Below are 15213 nucleotides of genomic sequence, written 5' to 3'. Positions count from 1 at the left end.
TTTTATAAACTAAGCTTTAGTATACCACAGCAGCTATAACTGTGACCAAAACCTGGTTTTACCATAACACTAGCGACTTATAACAGTGCTAGAGACAGGTCCTAGTCTCTTGCCTTCCACTGCAAGAGGACTGGGGTGTTTCACAGAAGTAACGCTGCCAAACTCCAAGCACACTAGACAGGTCTGTTACAGGCTCTAACAGAATATACTCTCTTCTTGCATGTAGTATGGATCATAGCTACAATGTGATGTGACATCAACCAAGCAAGATCCCATCTATAATGTGGACATCTAAAAACAAACTGCAAATAGGAAGGCTCTCATTGCTCCAAATGAGTGGTATAAAGCTGAATTACAGCATACCTTGAAATAAGGCTGCAGCTTAGTATGTGACACCCAGTATACAAGAAAATTTGGCTGAACAATTGTAAATGGATTAGCAAATTTAACTGCATTTTCACTCTCCTTGACACCGACATTACCTGTAGGCTCCTTGGGACACACATCAGGCAGTGACTGCACAGGTCGAAAACGTTTTGGGGCATCCATTTCCTTTTTAAGGAAAGCATCGCTGCTGTTTGACTGAGGCACTGGTGAAGAACTGTGGCTTGATGCCATTGCATAAAATCACCACTTGATAAAAGCTAAATAAGAAACAATAAATATCACAGCTTTAATAAACTTCTGGTTATGGATTGTATCAAAACAATGACACTCCATCAGCTATACAGTGGTTTTTTTAACTGCAACGCTAACTGACACATTTAAACAGCAACGGGGAAAATTCATTTTAAACACAAAAATAAAAGGCAGAATGTAACTTCATAGTCTCTTTCCCCACACCTCTAGGTTTGGAGGATAGCTTGTTCTTGCACACAGCACCAATAAAATCGTAAGTTTAAAAAACCACAAAAAACAGACTTTCACACACTTCTGCCATAACTATCACAGTCACAGTGCACACATTCACAGTGGAACTTCCTCACAGATATGAGGAAGCTTGGGCAGACAAACATATAGCCCTCCACCTCCTCTTCACTCCTACCTACCCTACTATCCTCAGTGACTGCGGGGAGCAGACCACCTTTCACATCTGCAGAGGCATGCCATACTCAGGTTTAACCACAGTGCATCACATGCTGTAGTGAAAAAGGGAATGGGTGCAGGTGAGATATTCTGTGCCCTCACTTTGTTGCACTCTTAATGTCACAACTGCAGCAAAAGGAGGTGCACCATTTTTTCCAAAGGAGGAGGTCTGCAGCATGTGTTCGTGGTTCAGCCAAGCCTAGCAACAGCTACCCACAGATACAATGTATCATTAATTATTTATAGTAATTGAAATAATTATTACATTTCAGACAAATCAGGATCTGAAGAATACAAGTGTACCATGTATATCAGAAAAGCAGGAGCACATACTATGCATAGAACATAGACATCTTTTGTCACTTGAATCAGGAAAACTGGCAATTCAATTTTTCATGGCTGTCTAGTAAAGTAAACTATAGTTTCTTTCAAAGTAAAAAGCATCTGCAGAGAGAAGACAATTAAAACACAGATCAAAAAGCTCTGCAGTAAGGAAAATCCCTCTAATTTTCAGTTGAATTTTAAGCTCGCAATTTGAAAATAAACAGCCTTAAAAATTTTACACCAGGGCCGAACAACGTAATATGTCTTCCCACCTGTACACAAGGCTGCAGTTCCATCAAAGTATGGGTTGAGTCAGTAGTAAACTGCAGAACTGTTGGAGATTTGAGAGTTTATTGAAATATACCCATAATGTACAGCTCAAAAAGTGCCCAAAGGGACCAATCTGAACCCTCACCTTTAAGGAGAAATAAACACATCTAGCAAGATCTTAGCATTTAACTACCAACCCTTAAGGGGCACCTAAATTACTTACTATGCTGTGAAGGAGCACGAAAAGATAAAAGACCTATTTTATCTTCAATCGCTGAAGCAGGCACCAAGGGATGACTGTACGTCACTGTGTCAACTTCTAAGAGCATCACATATATTACAGCAAATCTCATTTGGAAAAGAAAAAAAAAGTGCCACTTTCTAAACGAGGTTGGAAGTGTCCTACAAAACAATTCTAAAGACAAGTTAAGATATGTACAACTGTAATACAGCATCCCAACGAACAGGCCCATAATGACTAACAAACACGTACTCTGACCAGGGGATTCCCTTCACAGTTCTGTATTTGCAGTTTTTCTCCTGAAAAAGCCTCTGTAATATGACAGTCTGCTCTATCCAGATGTATGAGCAACTAAGGCAATTTGTATAAAGCACTGAAATCTTGTCCTCTTGCTAGCAAGTCTTTCATTAAGCCTCTCTCCTTTCCCCGTAATGAGGTATTGCCTAGAAGTATGATCTAAGATGTGAATTGTCTCAACTACATAAATCTCAGTAGAGAAAATACTAACTGCACCATACCAGTGTAAGATTTAAAATAACTCTAAGAGACAATTCAACACTCAAGACTGGTTCAATACCTCTTCAAAAAACAAACTATACCTACTCTTACACAGGTGTTTTTATTATTCACCACCAGAAAATACTCACATTGCCTTTGTACACTGACAAATCTTAAAACTGAAAAGAGTACAATAAAATATCAATGCAAGCAGTAACCTTCACACTACTGAGTGGATTTCAACAAGATATAAGGATTCACAGGCAGAGGCCTTCTTAAGTGGCATGCAATATGATGCTATACTAAATTATTCATAGTTAACAGCTATTCTAGTAGCCTCATAAGTCAGGACCTCATGGATAATTAACCTCAATGAACAGCCACATTTGCACAGGAATAAACCCATCTGTACTGCCCAAAATCAGGCACTCCTCAAACTGCAGTCCTTAAATTAGCCAACTACGTAGAGCTTCAGAGAGAGAAAAAAAATGGACAGATCTACCTGAATTAAATTCAGATTACAAAGGAATATGTGACAAGTCTACATGAAGACAAAAGTCCTGCCCTACACCTGAACCCTTCTGTGTACGCTAACCTTGCAGACAACAGAACAATAGTTTCATTTGTTCACCAACAGAACAGCCATTCCTTGTGCTATGCTACTAAACATTTTATAGATAAATTAATCTATAGCCAGCCTTCTGAATGAGCATTTTTAAATATGCAACAATATATGATTGCTGATTTAAACATACTACAAAAATATGAAACTCAGTGTTAAGACAGAACAAAACTGCTGCAGAATACTTTAACTCATTCAACTTTAAAAGCAAGTAAAATGCAAGTAAACGTAGTTATCTGCACAAGCTGTGCAGAATGAATTATGAAATGGTGAGTCCCCTGAGCCTCCTACTTAGAAGAGCGTATATGCAGCAATAAGAATATGCAACTGTGTAACTTAATGACATCAATATTTAAATTATATAAAATTAAAACTGGGTTAGATGAAGTCTGTTCTCTCTAGTAATCACCGTAATTTACTCACATGTTGTCTAGCGATGTGTATTAAACGAACACAAAAAAACCTTTAGGGGTCAGATGTAAGAGTAATGATAGAAATACAGGATTACAGCTACATTTGCAACTTGCCCTCAATATATTAAATCTGTTTTGTACACACCGTATTAATTTCCTTAGTTTAAAAAAATGACATTAAACTATACTGTCACTGTAATGACTTAATATCACTGAAGTTAAAAATTGAAAAAGATTTTTAAAAAACCCAACCATCACAACAATGAAAATAGCTTCAATAATTTGAATTAATGGTATTCTTACAGTCTGAGCACATGAAGATTAATATTTCAAATTCAACAATCTTACAGCTTCATCTTTAAAAAAAAAAAAATCCTTGTTCGATAACATGCTTAGCAACTCTGATAGGACACAGTTGTATGACATACAGCATGGAATAAAATGACCATACAAGGACATTGAGGTGCTGGAACATGTCCAGAGAAGGGCAACAAAGCTGGTGAAGCATCTGGAGAGCAGGTCTTATGATGAGCAGCTGAGGGAACTGGGGTTGTTTAGTCTGGAGAAGAGGAGGCTGAGGGGAGACCTTATTGCTCTCTACAGGTACCTGAAAGGAGGTTGTAGCGAGGTGCAGGTTGGTCTCTTCTCCCAAGTTACTAGCGAAAGGACAAGAGGAAACGGCCTCAAGTTGCATCAGGGGAGGTTTAGATTGGATATTAGGAAAAATTTCTTTACTGAAAGACAGGTCAGGCATTGGAACAGGCTGCCCAGAGAGGTGGTAGAGTCACCATCCCTGGAGGTGTTCAAAAAACGTACAGACATGGCACTTCGGGACATGGCTTAGGAGGCACAGTGGTGTTGGGTTGATGGGTGGACTTGATGATCCTAGAGGTCTCTTCCAACCTTAATGATCTGTGACTGTGATGGCAAATGTAATAACCACATGCTTGGATGCTGTACAGTGGGCAGAGCAAAAGATCGGTGCAGTTATTAATGTATTAGTCACATTAATTTTAATAAGTTATTTCTGTGATGACTACTCTCTGACTCTTGAGTTTCACACCTGAGGTTTCAGCAGTTAGAAGAGCACCACAACAAACAAAGTGTATTACTCAGAAATAATTGCACAGGACTGTTATAACTCTTGAGCATATGGTTGTTTTTCTAAGTATTAAGACTTGCACAAAGTTCTTCAGAAACTGCCTTTCCATATTCTGAAAGTTATTTGCATGCTTTGTTTTTCAGATGGTAAGTCTTCACTACCAAAACATCCAGTATTATCTCTATATAAACATGATACTAGAGAAAGTGCAAACTAAATCTCCCCTACTCATGGGTGTTAACTTTGTATTTCCTCATTTTTTGGCCAGTTTCCCATTAGCATTATTAACTAATTTTCTATTTCGTACTTAAGGTAACAGCTTTACAGGAGTTAATAATTTTTCCTGGGAATTTCCATATGCACACACTTCAGTTTGTAAAGCTGAAGTTTGTATCAACAATACAAATTAGAATTTGTGAAGACAGCACAATCCCTGCAAGGTACCTGAAGTAAGTCTCAATGTATGCAGTAAAGAACCCAGATTTCTCCTTTCTCTGCTCTCTCCCTCCCAAATGAAAATAAATCTACAAGCTACTAGTAATACCTCTAACTTAAATTGATAGTTTTGGTAAGTTAGCTGGTACTACAAGGGGCACCCAGAAACATGGAGCTTATTAGCTCCAGCCCTTCATACATTTCAGAGCATCCGCTCTCCAACCTTAATTTTCACTTCAAAAATAGCGACATTTGAGAAGAGGCGCTAAGAACCCAGGGTTTGCACCTAACCATGCAACACTGAGCAAGTTCTCCTTTAAGTATTCAACATTGTCCACAATAAGCCACATTTGGACATCACTAGGTACTTTTCAAGAGGTACACTCTGCATCCCAAAGGTAAGGTGAGAAGTTTCTCCGTGAACATGAATGGCACGCTGAAGCCCTTGCTGCTTTTCATGGCTTTGTCTGGCAGCAGCAGCAGAGTGAAATCAAAACATTTTCAAGTACTGTTCTGGTTACCCAAGAACCTTCAGAATAGAAAACCATCAGAAGTCACGCTAAAGCAAAACATTTCACCATTTCTAGGAGCAGTGATAAATACCAGAGATAGCTACTAAGGAAAAGGATACCTGAAACACATCTAAAATAGAAAAATGCACAAAGGATTCCTTCCAGGACATCAACAGCCAACAACATTTCTGTTATTGGCCTAATATATTTACACTGTTGTCAAAAGTTTAGGCTTCCCACTCTATTATCATACAGCTCTTTTAGCTACATCAGCAGGATTTAACCCTGTAACAAGGAAACTGTGCTATCAGCGAAGTACCTTTGTAAGGCAATGTGAACCAGCCTGACCTAACACGAGCTTTCAATTTCTTTCAACCAGCTAATTCCTCAGGCTGAAATTTCCGCACTTGCCCCTGTGCCCCAAGACAGACATCCCTCTTTCAACAGGAGAGCCAAGAAGGTTAGCTTTCAGCAGAAAAGTTTAAGCAGTTTCAGAGCATGAGGTTAAGGCTGCGGAAGCTGTTCTGCTAACTCAAGCTCTTTCTGAACACCTATTTCCACCCTGGGGTTTTTAGAGTAGGAAGCAGATTTTTGTCAGGGGCACGATGAAGCTAGAGCCGAAGAACAGCTGTGACTTGTCCCCATGGCAAGCGATCTACATTTGGTGCGCACTCCAACACCAAACCTCCTAACACAACTTGGAGAGAAATCTGTGTCAATCTGGCCTTTCTGAAAGCCTAATAAATATTTATATTTGCGAACGCACATGTATTTCAGTGCGTTCTGCACATCTTTTAATAGTATCCCAAATCACATGTTCCCACACTGAGAGTATACCTTCTCTGCAAGGTCAGCATGAGTTATGACCATCCAGATTAGCCTTGCTGGGATGAAAGCTCCCTGGCAAGGAAGCTATACAGGAGTTATCCGTGTTTCTCATCAGCCCTGCTTAGTCACATGTGCTGTTACAATCCAGCATACTCTAATTCCTTGGATGGTGCTGAGCTGAGCCAGACCGCGCTACTTTCTCAGCAAACTACATAATGGGGACTGTGGAAAAGCAAAAGCACTTGAATAGCTTAAAAAGTAATACCACCACTCTCCCCTTATATTGTGTCTTTCATAATGCCATCTCATAGCACTCTCCTCACACAGAAAAACAGGCAAGGAAAAAGGTAATCTGACTACAAAGAACGAACAGGACAGATGCATTCCCACTGCAAAGCACTGTGGGTCAACTACAAGGCCAGGGTAAAACAGCATCTGACTCATAATTATATTTTGTACCAGTTTCTTCTCCCCTCCCCAGCTGAAGTCACCTGAAGAGTTGATCTAAAAAAAAAAAGCGCTTTAGTTGAGCTTCACTTCATTAAACCCAAGAAGAAGATCCTCTGAAAAAAATTACCCCCAAAAGTCCCATCACTGAGCAACGTATTATTTGAATGCATGTATACACAAATTACTTAGAATAATACACAAGTGTAAACATTTTGTCAAAAATTGAGAAGTTATCTCACTATAGACAAACTACCTTAAAAGTAATATTTCACTTTTATTCAGATACTGAATAACACAATTAAATGAAACATCTGTGATATACCCAGTGTACTGAACACACTTCCTCTCATCCGGAAAGGTAACTTCCCAATGATGAACAGTAATTTGAAATCGGAAGGCAGCTTCTGTGCTGGAGGCAGCTTCCTACAACTATTTAGGTCATTATGTGTTAAGTTCTTCCATGCCAGGGGTAGCAGAATCATTCAGAAATAATTAACAGAGCAGTAAAAATATATGTCAGGAAAGAAAAGGCCTCATGGTTAGTTGCTCACACTATCACACAAGATGAGAGTGAAATCTCTTTGTACTCTTTTTTTAATCAGGCATCAGCATTACAGTGTGCATTATCCCCTTGGAAAATGGTGAAATATGAGCATCTCATAGTTCCGGAGAGGTACATGCAGCTGAACAAAGATCAAGGAGCCGTGGCAGGCATTCCAGCTAGAAGTCTGACAAAGGCAGAGACCACGGAGCAGTGATGTTTGGAGGAAAGGCAGAACTGCACCAGCCAGAGCAAAAATCATAATACTAAGGTCTTGACTTTACAAAAGGGATCTGACAGAAGATGACAGCAGTTTCTGTCAACAGGAAGTTTCCGTGTACAGGCTCTCCACTTGCTATCTTCAGTGGGGTTAGGCTCAATTTGTTAATCTGAAACTAATTTTCTAAAAAATGTGATTTTTTTCTTGAGAATCATGTCTTTCTGATGCCTTACCAAAGCCCTGAACAACTGCAAGTAGCTATGAAAGAGACAAAAATATTTAATAGTTTTGATGTTATGCATAAAGTCGAGACCAGGGATTATCCAAAAGCAGGCAGAGCATATCTCATAGCAAGTCTCATCAAGCAGTCTTGACATAGGATGCCGTTCCACTAGTGGGAGGCAATAAGTCACTCTGTAGGGCAAGTACTCAGCAAACAAGACCATCCAAACTTTATCTTGGTGAGCAACAGAGTGTGCCACCCATGTTTGTTGATGGTTCTTGTGGTGTTAATACCTGCCCAACAGAAGATCAAATGAAACAGATCACCTCTATTTCTTTTCATCCCTCAAATAGCTTCCATTTACAAGAATAAACATAAAAAACAGTATGGTTATGCTACATTTAGAATGCCAAAACATAAATGGAAGTCCTTATATCACTGCTTAAAGTAAGTGTGTAAAACTAACGGGAACTCGCTCCCGTACTGCAAAGCACCAGACATGCTACTCCAACGCTAATAACCTATCTTAAACACACACCCCACATCCAAACTGGCTCCTTTTTTTGCTTTAAGAACCAGATTAATAGTTGAACTACCCCAGCTTTTTCTCTATCCAAAGACAAGTATTTTAGAACATCTGATCTGCAAATCAATCCAACATTTTTGAGTATGAGGGAAATATGTTAAGGATTTACCTTTTGAAAAGAATACTCAGATCTTTTTTTTTAAAAACCTAGGTGAGATGGGCACAAAAAGTTAAAAATATGGAGAAGACAAATCTTATATGTGCTTGTAAATATTGGTTTGGACTTGGTCGTATGAAGCCCCAGAAATAAATATGTAGAACATGCATTCATGCTCCGCCTTTCTCTCTTTATGCTATATTCATAGAACAATACCAGGAATAAACAAAGTGTAAAAAAGAAAGAAAAAAAAAAGAAACAAGGAGAAAACTGAGCCTCCCAACTGGAATGATGATAACATGGCCCTTCACTCTTCTTGAGAAACTTGCAGCTCCTCATTTCCCCAAAAGGCTGAAAAAGGAAAGCAGAAGTGGCTTCTACACAAGAGTTGCTGCCCCAGAAGAAGAAACGATGCCTACATGATTCCATTTCCCAACTTCTTCCCACTCAAACTGCTGAAGAGCAAGTCTGTGGTTTTTCTCTACTCTCTCTAATGGCTCCTGACACTTCTCAGGCAAACAACTCCTGTTCAACCTTGGGAAGGTATGGCCCCCTCTCCTCCCATGAAGTCTGTGCTGTCAACAGGGAGGCAAAATTCCTCCACACACATGCCAGACTCCTACTACAGAGACAGACAGTTCTGAAGACACAGGGACACCTGGGACAGATCCTATTAGTGGCAAATGGGATGGGAGAGGTAGAGCTGCTTCTTCGTGTGCCTTCAGACTTCAGTAGTGAGGCTGCCCACACAATACACAGCAGCTTTTGCTTAGAGAGCCATAGATCTCCTGTCAATTAGTTAATTTTAAGCATTGTTTTCTTACCCAACAGAAGCACCATCCTACGACCAGAGGATTTCAAGGGAACTACAGCTTTTGTCTATCCTATGGTGTGGGAAAAGTCACACTGGCTCTCAGGCTAAAGCAATTACTGCAGCCACTACAACAATTAACATACTGCAGTCAGGTTTTTAGTAAGACCATTTTTTCACAGCGCTGCAAAGCAGCTGTGGTTGCACAGGGCTACAGGTTTGCAGAAGTCCATAAGAATTCTTCTTGCTCAGGACTCCATTGAATAGGGTAAAGTCAATACACCACCTACACTTTAAAACTCTCAAAAACATACAAGTCTGTAACGAACCAAATAGATTTATGTACTTTAAAATATGCGCTTTACATGCTTGGGATCACTCAATGGTCTGTAACAAAAATCCTAAGTACTTAGAAAATATAAAAAAAAACAGGGAAGGAAAGGAGACTCAATAAAACACTAAGGCCAAAACTAGACAAAGAGAGAAAAACAGTTAAATTTTTGTTCAAAGTACAGGAGGTCAGTATTTTACAAACATGTATATGGGTATTTCTCTCAGCAGGACATACTGTGTTTGAAAAAAAATCACAAGGTAAGAAACGATGTTTGACTACACACACAATTTTAGTATTGTCTATAAACCCAGGAACCATCGCAGTCCTAAACGGTTTCTGGAACCAACAAAACCTTTAGCTCTCCACATCTCAGTCCATCCCGCGTGCCAGTAACACGGGTGTCATGTGCCAGCATTACATGTTAAAAAACCCAAATAATTGCTCCAAACGCTACTATCCTGCACCATTGCTGACTGCTTATAAAAGCTGTGCCTGACGAGCACGGCACCACCGTGCGAGGAGCTGGCTGTACCTTAGTGAGAACACGCTGGAGGGATCGCAGGGGAGCCGTCGTCATATCTCTTCCTGTCCCATCATATGGAAAACAGCCCGGCCTCGGAGCTTGGGGACGTCGTGTCGGTGACCTGCAGGAGAGAGCCCACATGAGAGAGGGCCGTGACGGCCGTGCTCAGGGCAGCCCAGGAAAGCCTGGCTTAACGCTGCCACTTCCACACAGGCTCAACGCCCCCCTGCCAGGCACAGGCACCGATTTCAGACACCGCCCGTTTCCCACCGAGGGGTTACCATGGAAATACAAAACGCAGATTTGCGGGAAAAGGGGAGAACGGGGCGGCACCCCCGCGCCCCGAAGTTGGCGCCCCTTCCCTCACGCCCTCCTCTCCTTCACACAGCCCAGGCCGCTCGCCGGCCTTCGCCCCGCGGAGGCCCCAGGCCGCAAAGACAAAGGGCACCAGAGAAAATTCAACTTTCCCGGCCGCTCTCCGGGAGAGCCCCTCGGCCCCGGGCGGAGGCGGGGAGGCACCTGCGCCGGCGGCCTAGCGGCGGGTGGGTGGGCCGGCGGGGAGCTCCCCGCTACCTACCTGCGGCGCCGGACGGGCTGGCGGACAGGTAGCGCGGCCTAGCGCGGCGCCTCCGCGGCGACACGTCGCTCCCCCCCGCGCAGGGCGGCGCAGGAAGCGGCCGGGGCGGCGGCGGCGGCGGCGGGAGGGGCCGAGGCACCGCCTCTCCCCGCCGCCCGGGGGAGGGGCCGCCGCCGCGGCGGGCGGAAGGGGCTGCCCCAGCCCGGCCACGTTGGGGGTTGCGGTTCCGTCCGCTCGGGAGCGAGGCTGGCTCTGGGCCCGGGGCGCATCCTGGGGGAGACTGCAGGGCTGAGGTGCTGCCGTCCTCCCCGGGGCAGGGTGGGACCCGCAGGGCCCTGTCCCTGGGGCGAGAAGCTCCGCAGTGCCCCGCGGCCGAGGCGCTGCCATTTGAGAGGCCCCCCCCAAGTACCCCGCAGCTACAGCGCCGCCATGCTGGGGTGCGAGAGGCCCCATGAGTAACCCACAGCCGAGGCACTGCCATCTGAGAGGTCCCTCGAGTGCCCCATGGCAGAGGTGTCACCATTTGAGACACCCTACAAGAGCCCAACTGCTACAGCACCACTGTCCTGAGGCGTGAGAGCCCCCATGAGTACCCCATGGCCAAGGTGCTGCCATTTGATAGGTCCCATGGACAAGGTGCTCCCTTTTGGGGGTCCCCACAAGTACCCCACTGCTACAGCACTGGCATCCTGGGGTGTGGGAGGCCCCCTGAGTGCTCCATGGCCAAGTCAATGCCATTTGAGAGACCCCACATGTACCGAAAAGCCGAGGCACTGCCATTTGGGAGTCCCCACAACTACTCCATGGCCAAGCCACCACCATTTGAGAGACCCCCACAAATGCCCCACAGCCAAGACACCACCACCTTGGAGTGCAAGGGGTCCCGCAAATGTGCCCCAGCAGTGCCCTTGGCAGGGTTAGGAGGGTCTCCTTGGTGCTATGAAGGCCTCACAGCTTCCCTCTGTGGCAGTGGTGAGCAGGGGAGGGGAGCCACAGCATCCAGGCTCTGTGATGGCAGCTGCTCCTGCACAGGTTTTGGCCACAGCCGCCCTGCTGCACTGCAGTGGGGAAATCGTGCCAGGTGGCCGCAGTCATGCTGAGAGACTTTAATCAGGCATCATACCCAGCAATCCACTAGCTTGTAACTTCTTATTCAGACTTATATTTTAGGCTGTAATTCTTTATCAGGCCACAAAAGATGCTGAAATACAGGGACATGTTAGGTCCTAATTAAGCAATAACAGCCCCATGCCTAATCGTGCCTTAAACACACCTAAATTCTCGGCTCTAATCCTGCAGCTGTCAACAAAAGGTATCAAAACACAGGGAGGCTCTGATTAATTAATAGCAGTAATTCCATTTGCGTTAACAAGCAGAGGCACGTGAGTCATGGCTATGGGCCACATAAATGCACGTATGTGGAAATCCATAGGTTCACACCCTGGCTTGCAGCTCACTAACTCCTTTCTGTGTCTGCCCCTGTGCTGACACCAGACAGACTGGTGTCACCACCAACTGGACTGAATATGTTCTTTTGCTCCTCAGTAGTCAATGTTGACAGACATTTGTTGGGTATAATTTGTTTTGCAGACTCTGGACTCATAAATCCCAAACAGCCGTCACTGGGATCAGGTGCCTGGGAGTCATAGGGACTCTTCGATGGCTTCTTTGAGAGAAGTGTCTGACCTCACCCATGTTCACCCTTTGGCTCGGGACACTCCTTTGTCAGGGAGCGGGCTCCTGTCTTCAGCTTTGCTTGTGTCACTAATGTACAAATGGCAACACAAAGCTGCTGACACCTGTAACAACACCATGCCAGCCGCTGGTGCAGCCGGCTGACCTTTTTGCAAGAGAAGGAATGAGTTGTACATGCAGAAGAGAGAAATGCATACATACCCACAAGATAAATAAATTGCAGGAAGAAAATACAAGGGAATTGTGGAGACACTTTGTTCCCCACACAACCCTGCATTAAAGACATTATTTGCTTTCCAGACACTGTCTTGGGGAGGCTATGTATTGTGGTTGCAGTATCCTATTTCATTCCTCCTGTCAGATTTAGTTTGCAACATGGCAAACAGCTACATCAGGCTAAAGATATGCACCAGCATTGCTACCACAGGGTGTGAAAGGTTTTTGCCAAAGGATAACTAGATTCAGTACATTTAAAGCACTGACCCATCAGCAAGCAAGCTGTTTTATATCCCACAGTAGAGGCTGTGGTTTCAGGTGTGTGGGTGTTGTGCTCGCAGGGCAAATTGCATGCCTCTGTGTCACTTCCAGGCTGTGTTTCACTACTGCTTTGCCTCCAGCAGCAAGACTGACGCAGGTAGTCACATCTGTGTATTGCTGCTGGTATCACACACCTGGGCTGTCATTTCCAATGGGACTACTCTCCCACCTTGCATTAGCATGGACTTGAGCACTAGGCTAAGTCACATCGTTTGGACCCAGACATGGAACCTACTGGGTCATAACTATTTGGGGGCCCTGCTGTCCCACCCAGCATGCGGCTATCTTCCTGTGGGATTGTGGAGCTCGTCAGCTGTTAGCTCTGCAGACCTTAGGGAACTCGAGAAAGGAACACCCAAGAGAAGTAGGTGTGAGGATGTCATTAGCATTTACCCTCAGAGGCCAATGGAAATCTGTGGCTGCAGTTTTCCTGCTTTCACTGCTTGATTTCACTTTCTCAGGCCACCAGACATCTGGATGCACCCATGGGTCCCCAGGTATCAGATTGTGAAATATTGAGTAATGCCATGGAGCACAAATAAGGCTCTTAAGATGCCTATATCTTGCGATTACTTCCCTCTCACTTCCCTATCTGCGCGGCCCCAGATGGCCTGATGCTACAAAGCAAAAGGGCACAGGGAGCACCTTCAACTCCCTTTTATTTACAGTAATAGTACAGCTGTTTTCCAATAAGCAAAACATTCCAACCCTGTTTGGAAGTGGTCATTTCATGCCCAGATGGAGGTTTGCGTGTTTTTATTGTTGCTATTGTTGATTCATGTTAACACTGAAAACTGCTGGTGTGGATCCTAAGCTTTTTGCATGAGAATATTTCTGGCAGTTTTTACAACATCTTTGTGTCTCAACTCACACAGCACTGAAGTTTTCATTGCAGAGCTTATTGAAAGCACAGCTTAACATTCTTCTGTGTGGACTGAAGTGCTGGCTACTCAGCCTGGCCCACTGATTGCCACTCATGTGTGCGTGAGTCTGGGAGACGCTGATGTAGGCTGAAATAGCACCATTTGCTGCTTTGCAGCAATTGCAATGACAGTGAATGCAAGCGAAATTGCAATCAAATCTGATCTCTTGTCTTACCCTGCAAGAGGTAACTGGTTTATACAATAAGTTTAAAGAGCAAAAAATGTGGCACTACCAGAAAGAAATACTACTTTAATATTACTATTACTTCATAACTGTTGGCTTCAGTATCAGTGGTCAGCACTACCACTGCTGTGCTCTCTTTACATCCATAATACCTTTCCTAGATATGCTTTAGAGAATAAAGATGTACCTTCTCATGCTTCAAAATACCATCTTGGCTTTCTGAGGTGCTGGAGTTAATATCTGCTCAGCACAGCTCAAACAGGCTTTTTTTTTTAGAACCCAGAACAGCAAAAGCAGCAAAAACCCCCCCTGTTAAATGTTAAATGCTTGTTAGGAGGCCAATGGGAATTTCCCTCCAGCAACCTGAAAACGTCACTCACAGTATTTTCGTAGCATCTTTTCAACTACCTGGCAGGAATCTCTTTGTCCCTAACAGCCTCAGCCATGTGCCTCAGCCATGTTCAGACTGCAGGCACACATATGACATGCTCCTCATGGGGAAAACATGGTGGTTTGGGTTTTTTGTTGTTGTCGTTGTTTGTTTGGGGTTTGTTGGCTTGGTTTTGGTTTTTTTTTTGCTTGGGGATCACATTAGTTGGAGTCTATCTGTCTTCTAATCCCTAAAACACAGCACAGTTGCAGTAAAGTGAGAGATAGTGAGCATAATGTAAAACTGATCGCAGTATAGAGTTCCAGACCACAGAAAGACTGCGTTTGCAGAATTTACTCACATGGATAAATTCAATGAAGTCAGAGAGGCTGTGGGAGGCACAGAGGCAGCGTTAGCCCTGTCCTCTGTTGTGGTTCTGCTTTGTGTTACTTACTGTTGTCTCAGATGAGTATCGTCAGCCATGTGGGTTGAGGATGGCATTTCTGTCCTGCTGACTCATCATTGCTGCCAGCTGGCGAGGGGTGTCCCCATGACTCCTGGAAGCATTTGCAAGACAGAAGGTTGGGGTTTGCCCAAGTCATGTTAATTGTTTGCTTTCAGTAGTCTGACTTTCTGGAAAGGGAACTGGGAGTATCTATGTAACCATTTTCCACTGTCAGAGACAGATGGGAGGGGATGGGAAGGGAGGGAAAGGCAAAAAGAAAGGGAATCCCCAGCAAAAGAGCAGCTGTGGGTGTTTATTAAGCTACAGCCACTGTTTTTGAAAGGAAAGCCCTTCCGACAGCCTCCG

General features: G+C 44.0%; 1 protein-coding gene across 1 annotated transcript in view; it reads right to left on the bottom strand.

Annotated features, from left to right (window-relative positions):
• Window positions 1-10888, bottom strand: part of VPS54 (VPS54 subunit of GARP complex) — a 51560-nt gene extending 40672 nt beyond the window's left edge. Inside the window, exons 1-3 of the mRNA XM_064446679.1 lie at window positions 10694-10888; window positions 10126-10237; window positions 483-644 (exon numbers count right to left, since the gene is read on the bottom strand). Of these exons, the coding sequence (XP_064302749.1) occupies window positions 483-618 (136 nt within the window). The 5' untranslated portion in view covers window positions 619-644; window positions 10126-10237; window positions 10694-10888. The remainder of the gene's footprint in view (window positions 1-482; window positions 645-10125; window positions 10238-10693) is intronic.
• Window positions 10889-15213: the final 4325 nt, after the last annotated feature.

This window comes from Phalacrocorax carbo, chromosome 3, assembly GCF_963921805.1.
Source record: "Phalacrocorax carbo chromosome 3, bPhaCar2.1, whole genome shotgun sequence".
Classification (NCBI taxonomy): Eukaryota; Metazoa; Chordata; class Aves; order Suliformes; family Phalacrocoracidae; genus Phalacrocorax; species Phalacrocorax carbo.
Note: the sequence above shows the minus strand (reverse complement) of the source record. Positions and strands in the feature narration are given on the sequence as shown.